The sequence below is a fragment of the Corvus cornix genome, chromosome 3 (genome assembly GCF_000738735.6).
Source record: "Corvus cornix cornix isolate S_Up_H32 chromosome 3, ASM73873v5, whole genome shotgun sequence".
Lineage (NCBI taxonomy): Eukaryota > Metazoa > Chordata > Aves > Passeriformes > Corvidae > Corvus > Corvus cornix.
In genome coordinates, this window is record NC_047056.1 from 43081239 (window position 1) to 43100647 (window position 19409).

Below are 19409 nucleotides of genomic sequence, written 5' to 3' on the forward strand. Positions count from 1 at the left end.
CTCATGGCCGTGCAGCTCATTTATCTGAGGGCATGTGTGCTTAGCCTGCGTGTGACTGAAGCATCTGCTCGAGCAGGACAAACACGGATGGTTGCATTTTGTTTCTAGTAATTATTTAAGATATGCCTTGGCCTAACATTCTGGAGTTTCTAGTGCTGACAATTGCCATTAACTTCTGCAAAGATCAAGGGTAAACATGCAGCACTTCTGCCAACTGTAGATCACTGTTCTAAAGCTTGTACCATAATATGAAGTATCTGCCTGTAAGGGCAACTTTTTGTAGTTGTTATTTATGTTATTTTATTTTAACTATTATGGGAGAGAGAATGTTTAGTGCAGTGAAAGAAATCTGGCTTTGGCTCTGCAGAGGGTCTCCTAAAGCTTCTATTTTATTGGGATTATGATATTGCTGCTTGGAAGTAAGGCAATGCCCTTTTACAAAAGTTCCTCTGTAGGAAGAATGAATTTTAAGGATATATCTGGGAATCCTCCTTCTCAGCACAACCACCAAAGACTCTAATCCCTAATAGAATTAAAATAATCTAGCTACTACAATACCGGTTCTTCTGTATAAAATTGTTGAACTAGATTGAAGAGCACAGAAGGTGTTTGCACTGGCAAAGCTGATCAAACATTTTCCTCAAGTAATGCTGTCAAGGAGCTGTTGCTCATAAGTGACTATAATTACTGGTAAAAAGGTAAAACAAAATGCATAAGACTAAAGTGAAAACCATTACCTCTGCTCTTGATGCAATATGCTGATGCTACAGCAGTGGATCAGCTGGAACCTTGTCTGTTCTTATCATTTCTTGCATTGGAATTTCACATCTTTGGGAGAGAATGAGAATTTCTACTTTTTCTGAGAAGGCAGAAGAATTGCACCTTAAAAAGTAAATCATACCCATATTTGTGCTGTTTTCACCTCCTTAAGGGTTTAGAGGTAAAAAAAAAATACCAGCCAGCTACATTCCTTGTTCACGGAAAAATCCATAAAGCAATATTGCATTTCAGCTCTCTCCTGACTCCTGCAATCTCTCCCAGCTGCTTCCTAAAAATGCCATTAGAGCAAAAATCACCAAAGTCTTAAGACCTACAGCATCTTGTAGCATTGACATAACCTACAAGCTTGGATGAGTTGTATTTTATTAATAAGTTGAGCTTGAGGCAGAGTCCACTTTCCTCTCAGAGATATTGTTGATCAGTGTAAAGTGCCAGTTTCCAACCAGGAGCTGTTCTGAATAGTTTGTGTATCACTGACAGGGGTTTTCCTGCCTACATAGACAAATGTGAAATAAAAATGCTACCAGTGATGTTACCAGGCATGAAAGGCCCTAATAGAAATCTTTTCTATCTACTTCTCTGGGCTATCAAACATTTTTTAAACAAGAGTCTGGAGGCAGAAGCTGTGGAATTGATTGAATATTTGGAATTATTCTTATGTATTTTTGAGAGCACTGTATGTTTCTTCCATTTCCATTTTCATATTTATTTATTTAATCATATAAGTTCTGGATAATCATAATTTATATGATGGTTCTCCTGCGTTTTTCACGTGACACCTGCAAGTAAGTTCCTGAGAGTTGATGCTTGTCTAAGGTATTGGAGGAGCTTCGCATTTCAGCTACAAAGGCAGCTGGGTTATGTAGGTGCAGAAATAGTTTATCCATACACTATTATGGCTGCAATAAAGAGAAATTAAGCTGCATTACTAGGAGTTAAAGACTAATTAAATATAACCCTGATCTTACAGAGTTATTTTCGTTACTCTGCAGTGCAACTGTAGCCATTTAGTTATGATTAAATTGGTTTCAATACCTAAACAAGTTTGATCTGACTTTTACTCTTTTAGATTTCCCTGTCTTCCTTCCTATGTTGTTGTTACAACTGGTTACATTTTTGTGGTATTTATTGTTCCTTTGTCTTAATTTCCAAAGTAAACAGGATTTTTGTTACATTTTTGGACGATTCATTATGTACCATTATGTACTTCATTCAGGAAGAATACTCTGCACTTTTTCATATGCGGTAGAACGGACATATTACTTTAACTGAGAATCTAAGTATACAGTTGACAAGGGAATTAAAGCCAGTGGGTTAAAAATTTTAGTCTCTTATTTCTGAGCATGTTTAGTGCAAGACCAATGCATCAATAAAGGCCTTTACTGGAACTGCAGTGGGGTGGAAGCTACTCCCCAAGGCTGAGTACTCAAAATACAGATTAGTACTGATGCAAAGCACTGTACTCCCACAGTGAGATGCCTTTGCTGCAGAACAAGCATTCACCTGAAACCCTACAGTCTTGGGGGCTTGTTTGCTGGGTTCCTTCCTTTTGTCTTTCCTGGAACCTTTCTTTACTTGGCTGTAAAGTTTTATTTTAAAAGGGAAAATAAAATGTCAAACGTGACATCAGATTATGTAGCAGTGCACCAATAAGTGTAATCATCCAGCTTCATTCACTATGGCTTTCAGGCTGTAGTGAAATTTTATTCTGGGTTTTAAGGATCTGTGCACATTAGAGTGAGGCCATGCTCGCAACACGGAGCTTGTTTTATCACCCAGGTATCTAAATGCTGCCTCCAGGATCTTTTGACTCACCCGAAGTTCAGTGAGGGGTTAAGTCTAAAAGGCCCATTTTGTCCTGTACATTCACTGACACTGTGAATAGGGAAAAGTCTTCCACTGTGGATTTTCACAGCAGAGCTAGGCAAATCCAGCCAGTGTACTTTTTATAGCTGCTCAGTTAATTAATTGTATTTGCATGTATGAGGTAGGAAATGTGGGGGCAGTTTTAAAGTGGAGAAAATGGATCTTCTCATACAGCAACTAATGATAGAGCTAATTGTGTGACCAATTACCTGCATAAATGTTCCTGCCATAATGGTACCATAAAAGAGAAAGGGGTACCTTACTGTAATGCATACCTTTGGACATTTGTTTATATTTAAATATACTTAATGGCACAGGTATTCAGGAGTGTACTGTAACATGTACTTCTAAAAATTTGTCTGTCTGTAGTAACTGGTGATTTCAAATCAGGGTTAGAAGTGTCATCCTGCTTGGCAAGCATGAATGTGATCCAAAATCTCATGAAGTAATAATTTTTGATAAAGGCAGTACGTGGATCAGACTAAAGTATTCAATATCTTGGTGTTATAAGAGCAAGAATGTGCTTTTTATGTGTCTGTAAGATCTGTACAGGACTAATTCATTTTGTTGAAGTACACAGTCTGTAGAAAGCATCTGGTTTGAATACTTCACTTGCAGCTTTTGTTTGTCAGAGTGCTACTTAAGAGTTTGTGCAGGAATTAAAAGCTGTTCTTCCTAAATTAACTGTCCACTGATTGTGCAGCACTGAGCGTTCTTTGCTTGTTGTTCTTCTGTTTGAAATGAGGGCTATGGGAAGACTGATTTTCTTATGTGTAATTAACTGTTAGAGAAAAATCAGTGTTCAAAGGTGGAGCTTTCTCTACATGGTCATAATTTTAGGTGTGCTTTCAGAGTACTTGGGGTTTTTTTCAGTTTACTGACTTGTTTAGCCTAAGACCCAAGTTCTTTTGGATGACTGTCGTCTGTTATTGCATGTGTGTCACAGAATGATTCCCTAAGAGCTTTCTATTGATACAAATGGCCTGGGTTATCCCACCCATAACAGCATATGGAGTCCTGCTGGTATGTTGAATGATAATTTAGTAGCTGGATGGAAGACTTTTCCTCATCTTCTGTCCCTGATCTTGAGAAAAAGACATTCCTAGTTTCTGCAAGGAGAATGTTTGCTTTCTCCTCCCATATTCTCGCTTTAAAAACAGTGGGTCTTTTTCACAGCCATACATTCTGTGGAGTGCTGCTGTCGATTCTCAGGTTTGGTAATGCCTGGAAGTGGCAGCTCTGGTTCTGTGTGCAGAGCCAGGGACTTGGACGTTGTGTTCCTCTGTGTCTAAGCTGCAGGGGTTTGCAACATAACCTCTTAACCAATCCACCCATCCAGGGGCTGAGCTGCAGCTGGTCCTAGTGGGATCTGATGGATAGCCATGTCTGGGAAGGGCCCAAGGAAAGCAGAAAGGTAAAGCTCTGTGCCAGCACACAGAGCTGTTCTGGCATTCAACTCCATGTATGCACTGTGTGATGCAAAGTGAAAGGATAGCACACAATGCAGATCTGGTAAATGTGTTCACCAAAACTCAGATTGTTTCACAATGGGCAGCATTCCAAAAAGTGTTAGCATGATTTCTCTGAAAGGCCTTTGATTGAAGGTTTGATTTCTCTTGAACAACCACTGATGTCTGGTCTTACAGCAACAGATAAGTGCAAACACCCCCAAGTATTTTTCTCCTTTGAGGAGAAAAACTTTCTGCACATAATATATGGCCACATTAGAAGCTAGCTTTATTGATGAGTGCACAGACTAGGTCTAGAGATGATCCAGTTTTCTGGATTCCAGCTGATGAATTACTAATTTTTTTTTTTAACATGGTTCCAGCAGAAGTTCATCTTGGCACCATAACCTTTTCTTACAAATAACCCCTGTCATTACTGTAGACGTATGGTGCTGTGGGAGCGAGAGGAAAGGCTTGTCCCAGAGCTGCACAAATTGATTTTTTTCTTTTCCTCTTCTCATATTTGCTGCCTATTTGGGTCAATTCTCAAAGTACTACTCAATGCAAAATATATAATATAGCAATTACCCTTGTGGAGTGTATCTGAAAAAACTTATGAGAAGGACTTTGAAACTGGTTTAAAATACTCAGTTTAAAATAGAAAAAGTATTTGCCTGTGTAAATTCTAAATAGAGAAGCATTATTTTTGAAAATTTAATCTTGTTTAATGATAACTGAGTAAAAAAAGCATAATTTCATCTTGTAATGTCAAAGACTTTGATGCATTTTCTTTGATTGCTTGAGCAAAGTCCCCAAGTACTCTAGACAGATTTTTCTTCAAAAATAAAAATATATTTTATGTGTGTAAGAGTTACCAAAATGATGCTGCTTGAAATATTTACATGACCTAAAAGTGTAAATCATATTTATATGACCAACTTGAAATTTGGGTACCTTAATGGGGTGGTTAGCAGGAGATTTCCCTCCCCTGCTGTGGTGAGACAACAGGGAAGAAGGAGAGCAGTTCAGTCTTTATACCCCTTTAATCATCTGCTGAAAGTGAGATCATGACTTTTTTCTGCTGGGAAGAAGACTGAGACCACAAACTCATTCCATTTCATATTAATCACCAATTTATTATACAGAAACAGCTTTTTGTCTCTCTAATGGGAATTTGCTTTTAGGCAATGTCTTTGCACTGCAAAGTATCATATCCCCTTACTAATATTTTATTTTCCCTTTAATTTGATGCAAATTTGATGTAGAAAAGTGCAGTCAGCAGCAAACGTGCTTTCTTTTCTTTTTCAACTTTCTGTAGGAGTTCTTCATATTTTCTGCAGAGTTGGGAGAAAAATGTGAAGCAATAAGTGAGAAATTGGTGCATCTGGAAGATCAATTGCAAAGTTCCGCCTGCAGAGTTGATGAAGGAGTTATTCATATCCTTTTCGCTATAACTATAGATACATATCAATCTGTGTAAGTATGCACATGAAATACTTGCCTTTCAGATTCACATGGAATGCTAGTTCTTAGTGTAGATTAGATACATTAAGAATGGGAGTATTGATTGTCTTGCTGAAATGGGCATTTTTGTGTAGTAAGTTTTCCTATAGTGCATTTTCACTGTGGTCTGATCCACCTTTAATTGCTTTAAACAGAGTTAGTTCTTTGTAAATTAAGACTGGGCACTGAAAAGCCCTTATTTTACTGTTAAAATCCTTTTGTTTGTAATGCTCATATAATTAAATACGTAGCACACCAACAGCTGCATGGATACAAGTGTCCATGCACCTGCATTTCCCAACATGATTTGGCTGAATTAAGTGCTACATTATTGACTCAGACTGTGCATATTGTCACCTGTAGTTTGGGGTCTTTTCTTTTTAAAGAAAATGGGCAACAGATGCATCATGTGGCATCCTACACATTTTAATCTGCCTCTAACACTCCAATGCAAGTAACCAGACAAGATACTGTCTTATGCACCCTTATCTCTTTCTGTTCTTAATCTGTCAGTTTTTCTGAAGATTGCTTAACCTTTATGAGGCATTCCTTGGCCATTTTTCAAAATTTAAGAGCACAAAGTTTTGTTTCATTTGTAACTTTCATAGGAAGAACTTTTCATAAAATAGATTTTGTTCTTGTAAGAAAGGGTAAAGAAAGTAAGAACCAGTGAAGCTGATGAAGATGAGAGTACTGAGCTGCTTAGGTTTTAGTAGAGAAGAGGTGGCACTTGAGAGGATCATGAAGAAAGACAAATATGTTCAAGGGACAGAGATCAGCAGAGGAGCCCTTGGAGATATCTGAAGGTGAGTTGAGGTAATGATGGTGCTAGAAAGGATTCAGTTCCTATTAAGTCAAGGTGGACAGCCCTGCAGGGGATAGTTTAGAGAAAGAAGGATAAATAGTGTGTGGAAATACCACTGTGTTCTAAGTAATTGGGCATCTATTGCAAGTCGTTGCAAGTTTCCTGTTCTAGGAACTTGGTTTATTTAAAGGTAACAGAAGAATGAAGGGTGAGGGGCAGAGGGAGGGGAGAATGGTGCTGGGGGAAGGGGATTTGCATCAGAGGAGAGAAATCTAGTCAGTAATTGGTCACTACTTCAAATCTTTCTTTTCTAAGCATTTCAATATACACACAATATACAGAAAGATTATTCAACTTTCTTTTCATTATATTTGCAGTGTTCGTGCTTGGTTGCAGTTGTTTCCCCAGTGCATTCTTTTCAGAGCTGTATGGATGTGTCTTGGGGGTGTGTGTGCGCAGAGCATCCAACTCCTTTCTCCCTCGCATATATTTACTCTCAAATGAGCTTTTCTCAGTGGCCCTTATAGAAGAACACTGAGGGTTGGAGTTACAGGTTCTTTGCAGGGGACTTAAGTTAATATTCAAACACATCAGTCAGATCTGATCATAGTTATAGTTTATTAGGTAAGGTAAAATAAGCCAGAAAATTGCATATTTGGTTCCAGAAGATAATACACTAGACGTATGTGAAATAGTAGTGTTTGTATGTTCTGTGGAGCGTGCCTATTTCTTCATAGCTGTTGAAACCGCGAGAGTTAGTTAAAAAACTAAAACTAATACTTGGAAATTTCAGAAGAGTTGTAGATTAGTCTCGTTTTAAGCCACAGTTTTCTGATAGAGATCAGACTTCCTCTATCAGTGAACTTCAGCTCGTGTTACCTAAATACAGAAATGCACACTGTGTGATATCCTGGTCCATCAGTCACAAAATAAGAAGCCATGTTTAAAACATAGGGACATACAAAGAAGCAGTTCAGCAATTCAGCTACCCCTCATTAACATTCAGTTGCTATTTCAGAGGTAGTCCAGATCAATGTGCATAAAATGTTACCATCTGGTACGTGTAATCACTGTGCTATACTTCAAAAAGGAATGAGAAAAATAGCTACCACAGTGCTACAGACCTGTAGATTGTTTTTTTTTTAAATAAAGACTGCTCAGTGCCTATAAAATTAGCTTTCACTCATTGGTAACTTGCCTGTATTGCAGGAACTAGCACTAAGATAGGAGACAACAATTAGCCTCGGTTGAAGAATTTATTTAATAGATGGATCTGTTGTTTGCATGATAAGTTATTTGATTTTAGATAAAACAATTTCCTATCACAGGTACTGGACAATCATGCAGTCTTTGTTAAAAATCTGTAGAACTCTAAGAGCAGGAGCTCAAAGACCTGAAATAGTAATGAAAACAGGATAAAGTTTTCCAAGTCCATTCACTGCTTACTTTCATCCTTCTCATCTTCTTCCCAAAAAAACTGCCTTATTCATAAATGTTACAAAATGTATTAGGTCAAAAATCTAACTGTGGGCTGCACAGATGTAAATTAGTCCTGTGGTCTGATTATTAAAAGACTTCTAAAGACACCACTGAGAAAAATAAATTCCTGATGCTCTCGAGCCATTTGCCAATGTTTAGTGTGTGTCATAGCTTTGATTAATAATTAAGTTTGTATTAGAAGAAAAAACCCAGATGTCATTGTTTTTCATTCTATGTTTTGATGGCATAGCACACTTAAATCAACCATGCTGCTCGTCATAAGTGCCAGCACGACCTGAACAAAGGAGAAATCCAGTGATACTTCTTGGCCCTGAATATAGGCACAGACCCACTTGCAATTCTAATTTATTGTAGAAATCTTTCACAAAAACCATTAAACTGCACTTCTATATAAAAAGCATCAAACAATAGGGGCATGTTAAGAGTTCTCTGTAGCACTATGACATATTTGCTAAATTCTATGGAGTATAAACAAATAAACCCACAAAATACTCAATTATGGTTGATCATTAATGAGTGTATGAAAACAGTCCACATCATTAATTGGAAAAACCAAAGGATGAGAAGTAACTCGTTCTGGTGTCTGCAGAGCTGATGAGAGGTGTTACTTTCCTGATAGTAAAGGCCTGGAATTCCCACTAAAATTAAATGGAGCCTATATTGCAATTTCACAGTCATTTTTGTTCTTAATTAGTAGTTACATTTTGATAGACAATTTGAATGCATGTAATAGTTCCTCTTGGTGGAAATGCTTTGTTGGAAGAAAACCTGGCTGGAGTATTATGATAAAAACAATCTTCTTTTCTTGCCCTAAAATGGGCATTTTAATCAGTTATTTCAAAAGCAGAATTTTGTGCCTAAACAATTATTAAACATTGCAGATCATGTTGCTAACCCTTCACCTTTATCCTGCTGCAGGGTCCCATACAAGTCTTGCTTTACACCAGAGTAGGTTTTCAACAGAATAATGTAAAATTTAGCCCTGGCTGTAGCTCAGTGAGGAATCTCACTTTGGGTGAACCTGTAGAAGATTTTGGGATCCTCCAAGTTCAGAGGTGGCAATGGCACCCTCTTTGATTTTATTTTAGATGACAGGAGGGTGAGCCCTTCCTACTGCATGTCACACAGAGAACATGGTTCCACTTGTATAGTTTTATGCTGTGATGGAGATAGGTCAGTGTATTTCCTTCCAGGTGCTGCAGCTTCTTTGCCTTCCATTTTCTGCTGGAACAAGTGATATTCAGGCCACTGAAGTATTCAATTTTTCAATATGTAGCAGTCATTCTGTTGCAGTTTTTTGTTTAGTAGTTTTTGGGGGAGTATTTTGGGTTTTGCACGGGAGGGGTATTATATTAGTTTATAGAAATATTCACGGATGTGAAGGAGGGAGACAGTAATCAAGGGGGTAAATGGGAAAATTCTAATTGGTTGCACTACTGCAAATACCTCTGTATTTTGTAAGAAGTGATGGATTGATGGATTTCCAAAGGCCATTTTGCTCTCTTGCTGTGGCACCACACAGGCTTCATACAGAAATAGTAGGGACTTGCTTAGTGTCTTTCCCTTGCTCCAAAGAGTGCTCTTCAAAAAGGCCAAAACCCAGGTCATTCAAAATACTTACTGAATTGTCTTGGCTCTTCACTGGTCCTTTGGCATGTAGCACACACAATCACAGCATGGTTTCATTGGAAGTGACCTTTTCGAGATCATCTGGTCCGACTCCCTGCCTCAAGCAGGGTCACCTAGAGGAGGTTGTCCAGGATGTTGTCAAGTTTTGAATATCCCCAAGGATGGAGTCTCCACAACTTTTTGTGCAACATAGTCCAGTGTTTGACCACCTTCAAACTATAAAAAATGTTTTCATGTATTCAGATTCAATTTCCTATTTTGGAATTTCTCCCTGTTACTCCTTGTTCTGTCAGTGGACAAAAAAAGTCAGAAGAGTCTGGCTCCCTCTTCTTCATTCCTGCCTTTCAGCTATTTATACACAGTGGTAGTATCCTGTGAGCCTTCTTTTCTTCAGGTTGAAGAGTCCCAGGTCTCTCAGCATCTCCTTGTGTGATGGATACCGAAGTCCATTAAACTGGTCCTGTGCTGGAGTCATTCCAGTAAGTCCTCCTCTTTTACTGTGGAGCCCACAACATCCAGATGGTACCTCACCAGTGCTGATTAGGGTGGAAGGATTGTCTCCGTCCACCTGCTGGCAGTGTTTTTGTTAATCCAGCCTGGGAGGCTGTTGGGCACCTTTGCCCCAAGATGCAGTGCTTGTGTATATTCAGTTTATTGCCCACCATGACCTCAAGGTCCTTTTCTGCAGAGCTGCTTTCCAGCTGGCTTAGCCCCTCCATGGGTGCTGGTGCCTGGGATTAGGAGTGACACTTGCAGTTAGGTGGTGGGACATCGAGCTGAGCTTGTCTGCGAGCACTGTGGAGTTTAGCTTTTGGAAACAAGCAGAATAGTTAGTTAACCAGGTTAGAAACAAAACAAAACAAAAAAACACACCAAACAACCAAAACCAGCCACTTCTTTCTGATTATTTCTGTTTTTCAAGAACTAATTTCTTCTTCAGATGTCCAAAAAATGCAGTTACTTTCCAATATCCTGTTGCCTCTTATCTTAGAGTAATAGTAGTCCTTCACTGCCCTTCCAATGTCCTTTTATCTTACAATATGTACTTCTGGTTTCTAACCTTTCTTATAGGTAGGCAACTGATTCATAATATCTACTTTTTGTCTCTTTTCCCTAAACATCCATGCTGAGAGATCAGAAGCTGTAATTGAGCAAAATGACCCCATTTTTTCCAAAAATTAAGTCTCTACAGTAACTAGACCTGCTTTTTATCTGCTTGCAAATCATGGCTTCTGTCATGATGCTCATGTTTTTCAAAGAGACAAAGTCAAACAGGTGAAAAGCTTCAAGCAAGAAAATGTTAGAGCTGCAGCATTATTGAATATGGGTTGCATTTGTGTGAAGCTGTTCCCAAGTACCTTAATTTACAGCTTATTTGACATTGGGGAGATTTTCTCAGTTTTCAGAGGAAGACAGCAGGACCAGAAAATATTCCCAGTTGGAACTTGTTTTCACTACTGCCTTGGATACTGGCTCCATATTGGCAGCACTAGATAGAGAGTTAAAGCATGAAGGACACATTTTCATGTGGACCCATGCAGAACTGTTTATTTGCATTTTTAAAATGGGTGAAGCTATTTATCCAGATATAACCTCTGTGCATGGATAGAGATGCCATGCTCAGCCATATACCATATATTTTTCTTAGCCATAAAGGCTCGTTTGACAGTTACTTGTCTACATATGCTTGTGGTGTTAATTATGAGGTTATTGGAACTTGCTGATGTTAGACTATGCAGTCATCGTTTTTGTTGCTCCGTCTTTCTGTTGGTTAACAGTTTTTTTCCTGTCTTCCTCATTTTCTTCCATCCTATAAGATTCCTCATCCACTGTCACTGAAACATTTCAGTTTTGCTTTTTCTCTCTACCTGAAAAGAATTTTGTAATTGCTTGGAATATTACAAGTAACAGCATGTAGTCAGAGACTACGCATCAGAATTAATAAAACTTCAGAAGTTTCATGGTGCTCATGGACTGCAGAATTTATGTTTACCACTTAGGTTTTCAGCAGAGCCTCATGATTAAGTTGCAGAGGGGTGGAGAATCCAGGACTTAGAAGAGGATAATAATATTTCTTACTTCAGAGAAGATGCAAAGCATAATTAATTTGTCCTTGTACAGTGCATTGTGATCCTGGGATAGGAGAAGCTTTGTGTGTGCTGCTACTACTCGTAATCAGAGACAGAAGCCCTTTAGATTAACAGAGCTGTCCAGAAATTAGAAGTAAGCATGAAGATATTAAGGGCAAAACATCGTAGTAGATGCATCTAAATACACAAAGATGATGTTTTGAGGAATTGATCACAGAATCAAAAGCAGCCAAGACTTTTCAAAGGCATAATAATGGCTGCCTGAAAGAGCTGTGGTTTGTATAGCTTTACCATGGTCCAGTCACAATTTTTCAAAAGTAGCAGTTTATTTTTTACAGTCACATAACCTGAGGCTGTCTTTTTTTCTTGACATTGTGTTGACATTGGGGTTAAGTAAAACAATATTTCCTAGTGTATGAGCTCTGCAAAGGACAAAGCCTGGCCTTGTGTGTTATCCTTTCTGTGTGTTGTACTTTTGAAACTGAGTTGTTTCAATGTCATCCTGTTTCACTTTCCTTGAAGTGAGGTTCTGGCATAATTTGATGACATACTTTTAGAAATGAACCAACTTCTGTCTTTTGGGGTCTTTGCCCTTTACCATACCTGTCCAGGAGGCCTCAGTGGGGATGGGATGGGCCCTAGGGCTTGTGCACGGACTTGGTCATTGGTTTAGCATTTCAGAGGCTCTGACTTGCCTCTGCTTGCTTTCTTCTTCACATAGTGTAAGCTATAGAAGAGAGGATAAAATTGGTTGTCTCACTGAGCTACACCCAGTCCTTGCACTTCTTCCAAGAATGGATGGTGTTGATTTAAGATTATCAGCAGAAAGGCCAATATATTGATAGTACAAACTTGTTGCCATGAGAGGCCAGTCGTAGCACAAAAAGCTGTACTGCCAAGGAAGCCCAGCCACTTAACAGGCTTGTGCACGTCAGCAGCTGCTACTATCTCCGTGAATGCCCTGCCTTCATCTGCCAGTCTGCTCCCTGCTGCACCCCTTGTCACCACCTGACACCCTCCCTCTTGTTATTGGGCAGCTGCAGAAAGAGGGAAATGGAAGGTCTCTTTCAGAGGCTGAATCATTAGCCATCAGTTTCTTCCTGAATTCATTGCAGGAACCCTGAACTAGACAGAGGAAAATAAAATGTGGAAAACTCTTTCTTAACCAAATGAAGCATTTTATTCTAATTATTGGATACTTTTCAGGTGGCCTTCTTCCTTTTAATACACAAAAGTACAACCTTGTTACTGCCCTCTTTGCTTTTCAATTTGTTCAAAGCATTCCCTGTGGAGTCTCATATAGCTTAATATTTGTGTGTTCTGCACTGTAATTATAATGATAATTCAGCTAACATGAAAGCTTTCTGGAGGTAAGTGTAGCAGAAACACTTTCTCTGCTATAAGCTAATTTTGCTCCTTACCTTGATTCCCACCCCACCTTGCATAGCACACGTTGAGCTCACTAATGCCACACAAGCTGTGGTCACTTGGCGTTGTGTGTCAGACTCCTCCTGCTGCCTTCACCTGGGATCTGATCCACCCAGGTCTGTGTCTCTGGTGCAAAAGTCCACCCTCCATCCATCAGGGAACTCACAGGGAACATTGCTGCTGCTCAATGGTACAAGTATTTTTTATCTCCTTCCTTCCCATGAGAACAGTATCCAAGCAGTATCCCCCATCCCCTCCCTTTTTTAAACTGCTAAATAATGCTGCTTGAGAACTTGAGTTTGCCTGCATTTTTCTTTTGCTAGCAAGTGTGAGAAATGTATTAATATTTAATCCAAACAATTTGGAAGAAGTTGAAGCTACAATTAGATAGCCATGGCCATCTGTTGTGAACAGCAGACCAAGAATGTACTTAATAACTTGGAAAGAGAAAAGGGACTGCCAATCACCTATAGATTATTCCTTAATAAAGCTTGCACAGTCTCTGCAGAGGGAGATCCAGGTGGTGAAGGAGACACTCCAGACCGTGCTGGTGCAGCTTCAGTCAGCCAAGGAGGCAGGAGAAGAAAAGGCTGGAGACTTCCTCTGTGACAGCTGGTGTCCAGGAAAACAAGACTTGAAGGAATAATGAGCAGAAAGAGCTGGTAGGATGACATTAATTCACAAAGGGCTGCTTTTAGTAACTGAATACTGTTTTACTAAGCCTCAGGGATCTCTTCTCTCCCCTGCATAACTAATAACTAAATCAATTATGGGGAAACAGAGCCTGGAGGTCTATCATCAGAAGTATGCTACACAGCCTCACATGTTTTGGCACAGATTGGGAAACAGCTTTCAGAGCAGAGCAGCTCCTGTAAATGTGTAGATTACAAATTGATACATTTCAAGTGAGTCTGCAAAGTTGCCTTTAATGTCAGTGAAGTGTTCTCCTTGAAGGCTCATAAACACTGTCTTCCTCTACTCATGGATTTTTTTGTCCTGATTTTAAAATGCAGCATTAAAGCTGAAACATCTAGTATTTCTTGGAAAATAGCTCTAAGAATAATAAGATTTTTTTTTCTTTGGCTTTAACAGCTTTCTTACACTGAATGTATTTTCACATTCCTGCAAATAATTAAATCAATAGGGCGAAATTGAAGCTAACCATGTTCTTTCAACTGAAATTTGGACCTCATTTGCTCTGTGGTATTAAGTACAGTGGAGGTAACTAACAGCAGCCCCTATAGCAGTAGTTTAACTGAATTTATTTAGGTATTAATATAAACTTTCTTTAGTATTACAGGGGTTGTAAGGCAAAAAAAAAAAAAATCCTATGCTGGTGACTTGTGTTGCATATATTGAAATATAGTATGAACAATAACTCATTTAAGTCTCCTTGTAAAGATTACTACCATTACTTTGATCTTCCTTGCAAGCTTCAGAAGGAATGCAGGTTTTTTTGCAAGACACATATGTCGATATATACACACACACCTACTTAAACCTGTATTTTTATAGGAAATAAAAGCAATACTCAACTGAAGCCAACTGGATAATTGTTCAAGAGAGTTAATGTCTTCAAAAATCCATGTGTACTTTGATACCAGTATATCTCTGATACCATTAAAAATTCTGTTCCTGCCATTTTTTGCAGAGGGTGACTTTAAAAAAAAAAAAAACCAAACCTCTGAATTTTAAAAAATACAATAGAAAATGTCTTGCAACTCAGTACTGTACTTTTTTGATACTGTTTTTCTGACATTTTTAGAATTACTCTTCTACTTAAGTTACTCATTTATAGCCACATTGTGTTTTTGCAAATTTTGAAGGTCATTGGACTACTTTCCCACTCAGATTCTGTTCATTTTTTGTGTGTTTTAATGCTAGTTGAAACTTCTACCTCAGTGTTAAGTACAGAAGGAGGGAGGGAAGAAGTGCCAGGCAACTGAGACATACAACAGGATTAAAATTGCCTCCAGGGGCATACAGTTGTCAAACCAGGGCAGCAGAACTCAGGTGGTTTCTGTAGTCATCAGATCCTCAGGGTTGAATTACAGCCCTGTAATTCAGAACATGGTTGACTTCTCTCATTGAGTAATATATGGGCCAGCATTCACATTGTGGTAAAGACTCCTGGAGCTCCAGCTTGCAGAGATTCTGGTGCTTGGTTCCCTAATGGAGAACTCTCGCTGTTCTGCTTGACAAGTTTATCTCTCCGTGTCCCTGTTCAATACCTACCTCCCCACCATAGCTCTGGCACTTTCTGAAGCTCCCCTGAACAGATGAACAAGGTGTTTGCCTCCAGCTCAAGGCAGGAGACAAGTGCAGGTGGCACCCTGACATTCAGCCCACACACAGGACCAGCTCCATGGGAAAACCTGCCTGCCAGAAAGAACTCATGGAAACCCACATGAGTTCAGGTAAACAGGAGAGAGCACACTGACAAGACACATCTCTTAAAACTGTTTCTTTTGGTTCAATACCACAGAGAGCCCAGGGTACTGCATTGCCAGCAATGAGCATTTATATAGGACTATGAGGACAGGCCCAGGCCAGTACACTAAACTAAGGTTACATGACACCCCACTCTCCCACCCTGTGGAGTTTTGTCCTTTGAATACTTAGTGCCTGCAATGTAAACAGTTGTTAGGCCCTAGAAGTGCCTTAGAGCCAGCATCAGCTACAGCTGAAGCATCAAGTCTGCCTCCTTGCAGCAGCAAGGGCTCAGCAATAGGAATAGGATCCAACCATCACATGGGCAGGAGAACAGCACCCTCATTCCCACTAGTGAGGTTTCTTGAAGACATTCCCATTCAATTTAAAAAATTATGTGGCTTTTGTGTTTCAAAGCTTCAGAGCACCACGGCATTTTAATAAAAACCTCAACTTAGGCAACCACTCTAATAAGACACTGAATTTCTAAGGAGAAGGGAAACTGAATCAGTCATCATTCATGTTCCATTTGTATCTGTTAACATCTCTTTTATATGTAACATGGGCTACTACTACTCCTTTAATTTATTACTCCATTAACTTCACTGTTTGTTGTGGGGAGTTAGAGCCAGTAACCATCCCTTTTCTCAGACACATTTGATAATAAACATACTTTAAACAAAAGGTATACTATGCAATGTATCGACTACCTTTTATCTGTGAATAAAAAACTTTCAAATAAAGAGAAATATGTTTTTAACTAACCCAGTGTCTGTTTGCATTCTGTGCAGTGTACAACATTTTAGAAATTTCATCATGGAGAGTGGAGGACAGAAAAGGAGAAAGAAACCATGTGTGTGACTATTATTGTGCTGTTGACAGCAGCAATTCGTCTGCTTGGGGGAGTCTGTTGTGCCTTTTGGAAGCAGTCTAAAGACATACTCAAGACTGGAGTCTGACCTGTAGCTGTTTTCAGTATGAGAGGGAGAAATAAGTATCACACAGTGAGCTGTACGGACAGGTAAAACCTGCACTTGGGTCTGAGCTTGACTCAGTCTTGCTGTGCAACTGAATCCTGCCTGCCTTCCCTCGGTTCCTCACCCATGGATAAGGGCTGAAGGGAGGTTAGTATGACTGTGCATTGACTACAGCAGTATCTGAGGTCAAAGTTATGTTCTTACACATGTTCATTGCCATGATGAGAGGTAGGAGAGTGTGTATGGTGTCCCAAGCACCAGTTTCATACATCCTTGCTAGAATTCTCACTTCTGGGTGGACTGTCTCCCACCACCTGCAAACAATGAACATCTCCAGAAAGAAGTTCCTTTTCTGCCCAGGTCATGTGCTGTCCCTAGCCAAGAGCCCAGACCCAAAAGGTTTAAGACTGCACAGGCAAATAAGGCTTTGTGTGTTTGTCTTCTGCCACAGCAATAGAATAATAAAATAATTTAGATTAAGACCTTGAGACGGAGCCCAACCAGTAACCCAACGCTGCCAAGCAAGTCCACCACTAAACCACATCCCTAAGTGCCACATCTACACATCTCTTAAATACCTCCAGCACTGGTGATGCAACCACCTCCCTGGGCAGCCTGATCCAATGTTTGACAGCCCTTTCAGTGAAGAATTTTTTCCTAGTATCCAACATTAACCTCCCCTGGCACTTAGAGTGCATTTGTTGTCCTGTCACTCATTACCTGTGAGAAGAGACCAACTCCCACCTGGCTGCACCCTCCTTTGAGGCAGTTTTAAAGAGTGATGAGGTACCCCGAGCCTCCTTTTCTCCAGGTTAAACATCCCCAGCTCCCTTGCTCTTCCAGAGCACACACAATGGACTGCTCCAGGAGAGCTGCAAGATGAGGAAAAGCAGCTCACCTCCACCAGTCTATTGCATGTGGTTTGTAGGGGGAGTAGTTGATTGTGTTGAACACCCCCCCCCCCCCAGTGTACAAACATACTCTCAAGGGACTAAAGATGGAAGCAAGGAAAGGAGAGCACTCCAAAGGGTGTTCAGCTCCAGCCTAATATTTCTTTTCACAATCAATTAGCTAATCCATTATTTTTAAAGCATGACGGCTCAGGCTTTTGCTATCATTAGTTGTTAAATCAAGATAAGTGCCTGTTTTCTGGAGCACTGGAGAAGGCAGTTCAATAATGGGTCCCAGATAGGCAGTAGTGCTGGAAAGAGCTCCAGGGTGAGATTAGAATAATCCTCATGTATCCTCTTAGTTTACTATCCTATTGAAAATGAGACTGGGACCAAGAGATTTTTTTTTTAGTCTCTGAGATTAACATGCTACAAAGAAGCTCTAAAATATTGGATATTTTTCTGCACTGCTAAAGATGATAATACAAGTTTCTGGAGAAATATTAAAAAAAAAAAAGAAGAAAAGAGGGCCTGTAAATAAAGGAGATTCTGCCTGAACCTGAAAAGCAGCCAAGCCAGCAGCCACAGCAAAGCATTTCTCTCAAATTTCTAATGAAGACTTGAATATGAGAGCTGGGAAAAGAACATCTGGGGTTGAGTGAGTAAGGAAGTCTTTGAGTTCTGCACATTCAGTATTCAGTCACACTTTCCCTATTGCCTTATCTGGAAGAACAGTATCTTTGGGAAGGGGTTGTTGGAGCATTGTCAAGGACACACAATGTCAATACAACACTAGACTATTTGTTCTTGTAATCACCTGCAAAGTTGAACAAATAGTTTATAATAGTATTCCTGTATGGCTGCTTATTAAGTGGCAAGAGAGAGAGAATATTAAAGGCACAGGTAGGAGACACATGATAGATCTCACTGGAGAAATGGAAAATTAAGAAACCATTCCACACTGATGACCCAATTTACCAGGAGAAAATGACCGTGAATTTATTACTTCTCTGACAATGAGACTTTGAAACACCAAAGGAAAGACCTCTCTGTTTTCTTGTCAAGTAGGCTTAAGATTTTGTCTATCAGCTCAATCGCAAAAAAAGTTCTGTGCCCGCTCTCAGGATTCCCTGTAGTAGCAGCTCCAGGGCAAGGCTCAGGAGCAACAGCAGAGACCCAGGCACAGCTCTACAGGTAGAACATCTTCAGGACTGCATCACAGTTTACTCCTTTAGTTTCAATAACATGAGCTCCTGGAGCAGCAGCTGAATAGTTGACCAGGCTATTTTCCTCCCTGAGATGAGAAACTCTGAAGAGCAAGAACATGGCATTACATCTGTACACAGCACTGACAAGACTTTATGAGCACTGATAACTCAGCTGTGGCCCCACAAATTAAAAACAAGCAAGATTTCAGGAAAAGAGGAACAAGAAGCCCTTTGGAGATTAGGACAAACTAAATTAAGTTGTAAGGAAGACCAGCAAAGTTCAGCACAGATAGCCTGCCAACTAAAGCCCAAAGTGTGACCCACTCATGTCCTTTAGTATTTACATGGAGAAAGATTTGCAATGCCTACTGGTAGTTGTTTCATGTAGCAGAAATCACAAAAAAAAACCCCAAAAAAACCCAAACCCCCCCCCCAAAAAAAAAAAAAAAAAACAGAAAAGAGGAAAAAAAAGAAAAAAGAAAATTTTTAGCAGGGAGCATAATTATCCATTGAGATTTTTTCCCCCAGAAATTGTGACTAAAGCCCTTCTGCATCCCAGATGTAATGCACTTGACTCAGAAAACACCACAATTCAATTTTATACAGCCTGCATGCTACCTACAGAACTGAGGAATAGCCACAGTGCTTTACCTTAAATATATGCATTTTCCTTACTAGCTTAAGAAAAAAAAATAGAGGCACAGAAAGAAGAAATGCTTTCATGAACTGTTGTTTAGCTCAGAGGCAGAGTTGGAGGACAGAACAGCTGGGTGTCAGCAAGTTGGGAAAGCCTATTTTACCTACTCTCTGATCTTGACCTTAGCTCAAAAGGGCAAGTGAAAGCAAATGCTAGGG

General features: G+C 39.6%; 1 protein-coding gene across 1 annotated transcript in view; it reads left to right on the plus strand.

Annotated features, from left to right (window-relative positions):
* Window positions 1-13865, plus strand: part of DISC1 (DISC1 scaffold protein) — a 189295-nt gene extending 175430 nt beyond the window's left edge. The window contains 3 exon segments of the mRNA XM_039569478.1: window positions 5413-5530; window positions 13547-13644; window positions 13646-13865. Of these exon segments, the coding sequence (XP_039425412.1) occupies window positions 5413-5530; window positions 13547-13644; window positions 13646-13687 (258 nt within the window). The 3' untranslated portion in view covers window positions 13688-13865.
* Window positions 13866-19409: the final 5544 nt, after the last annotated feature.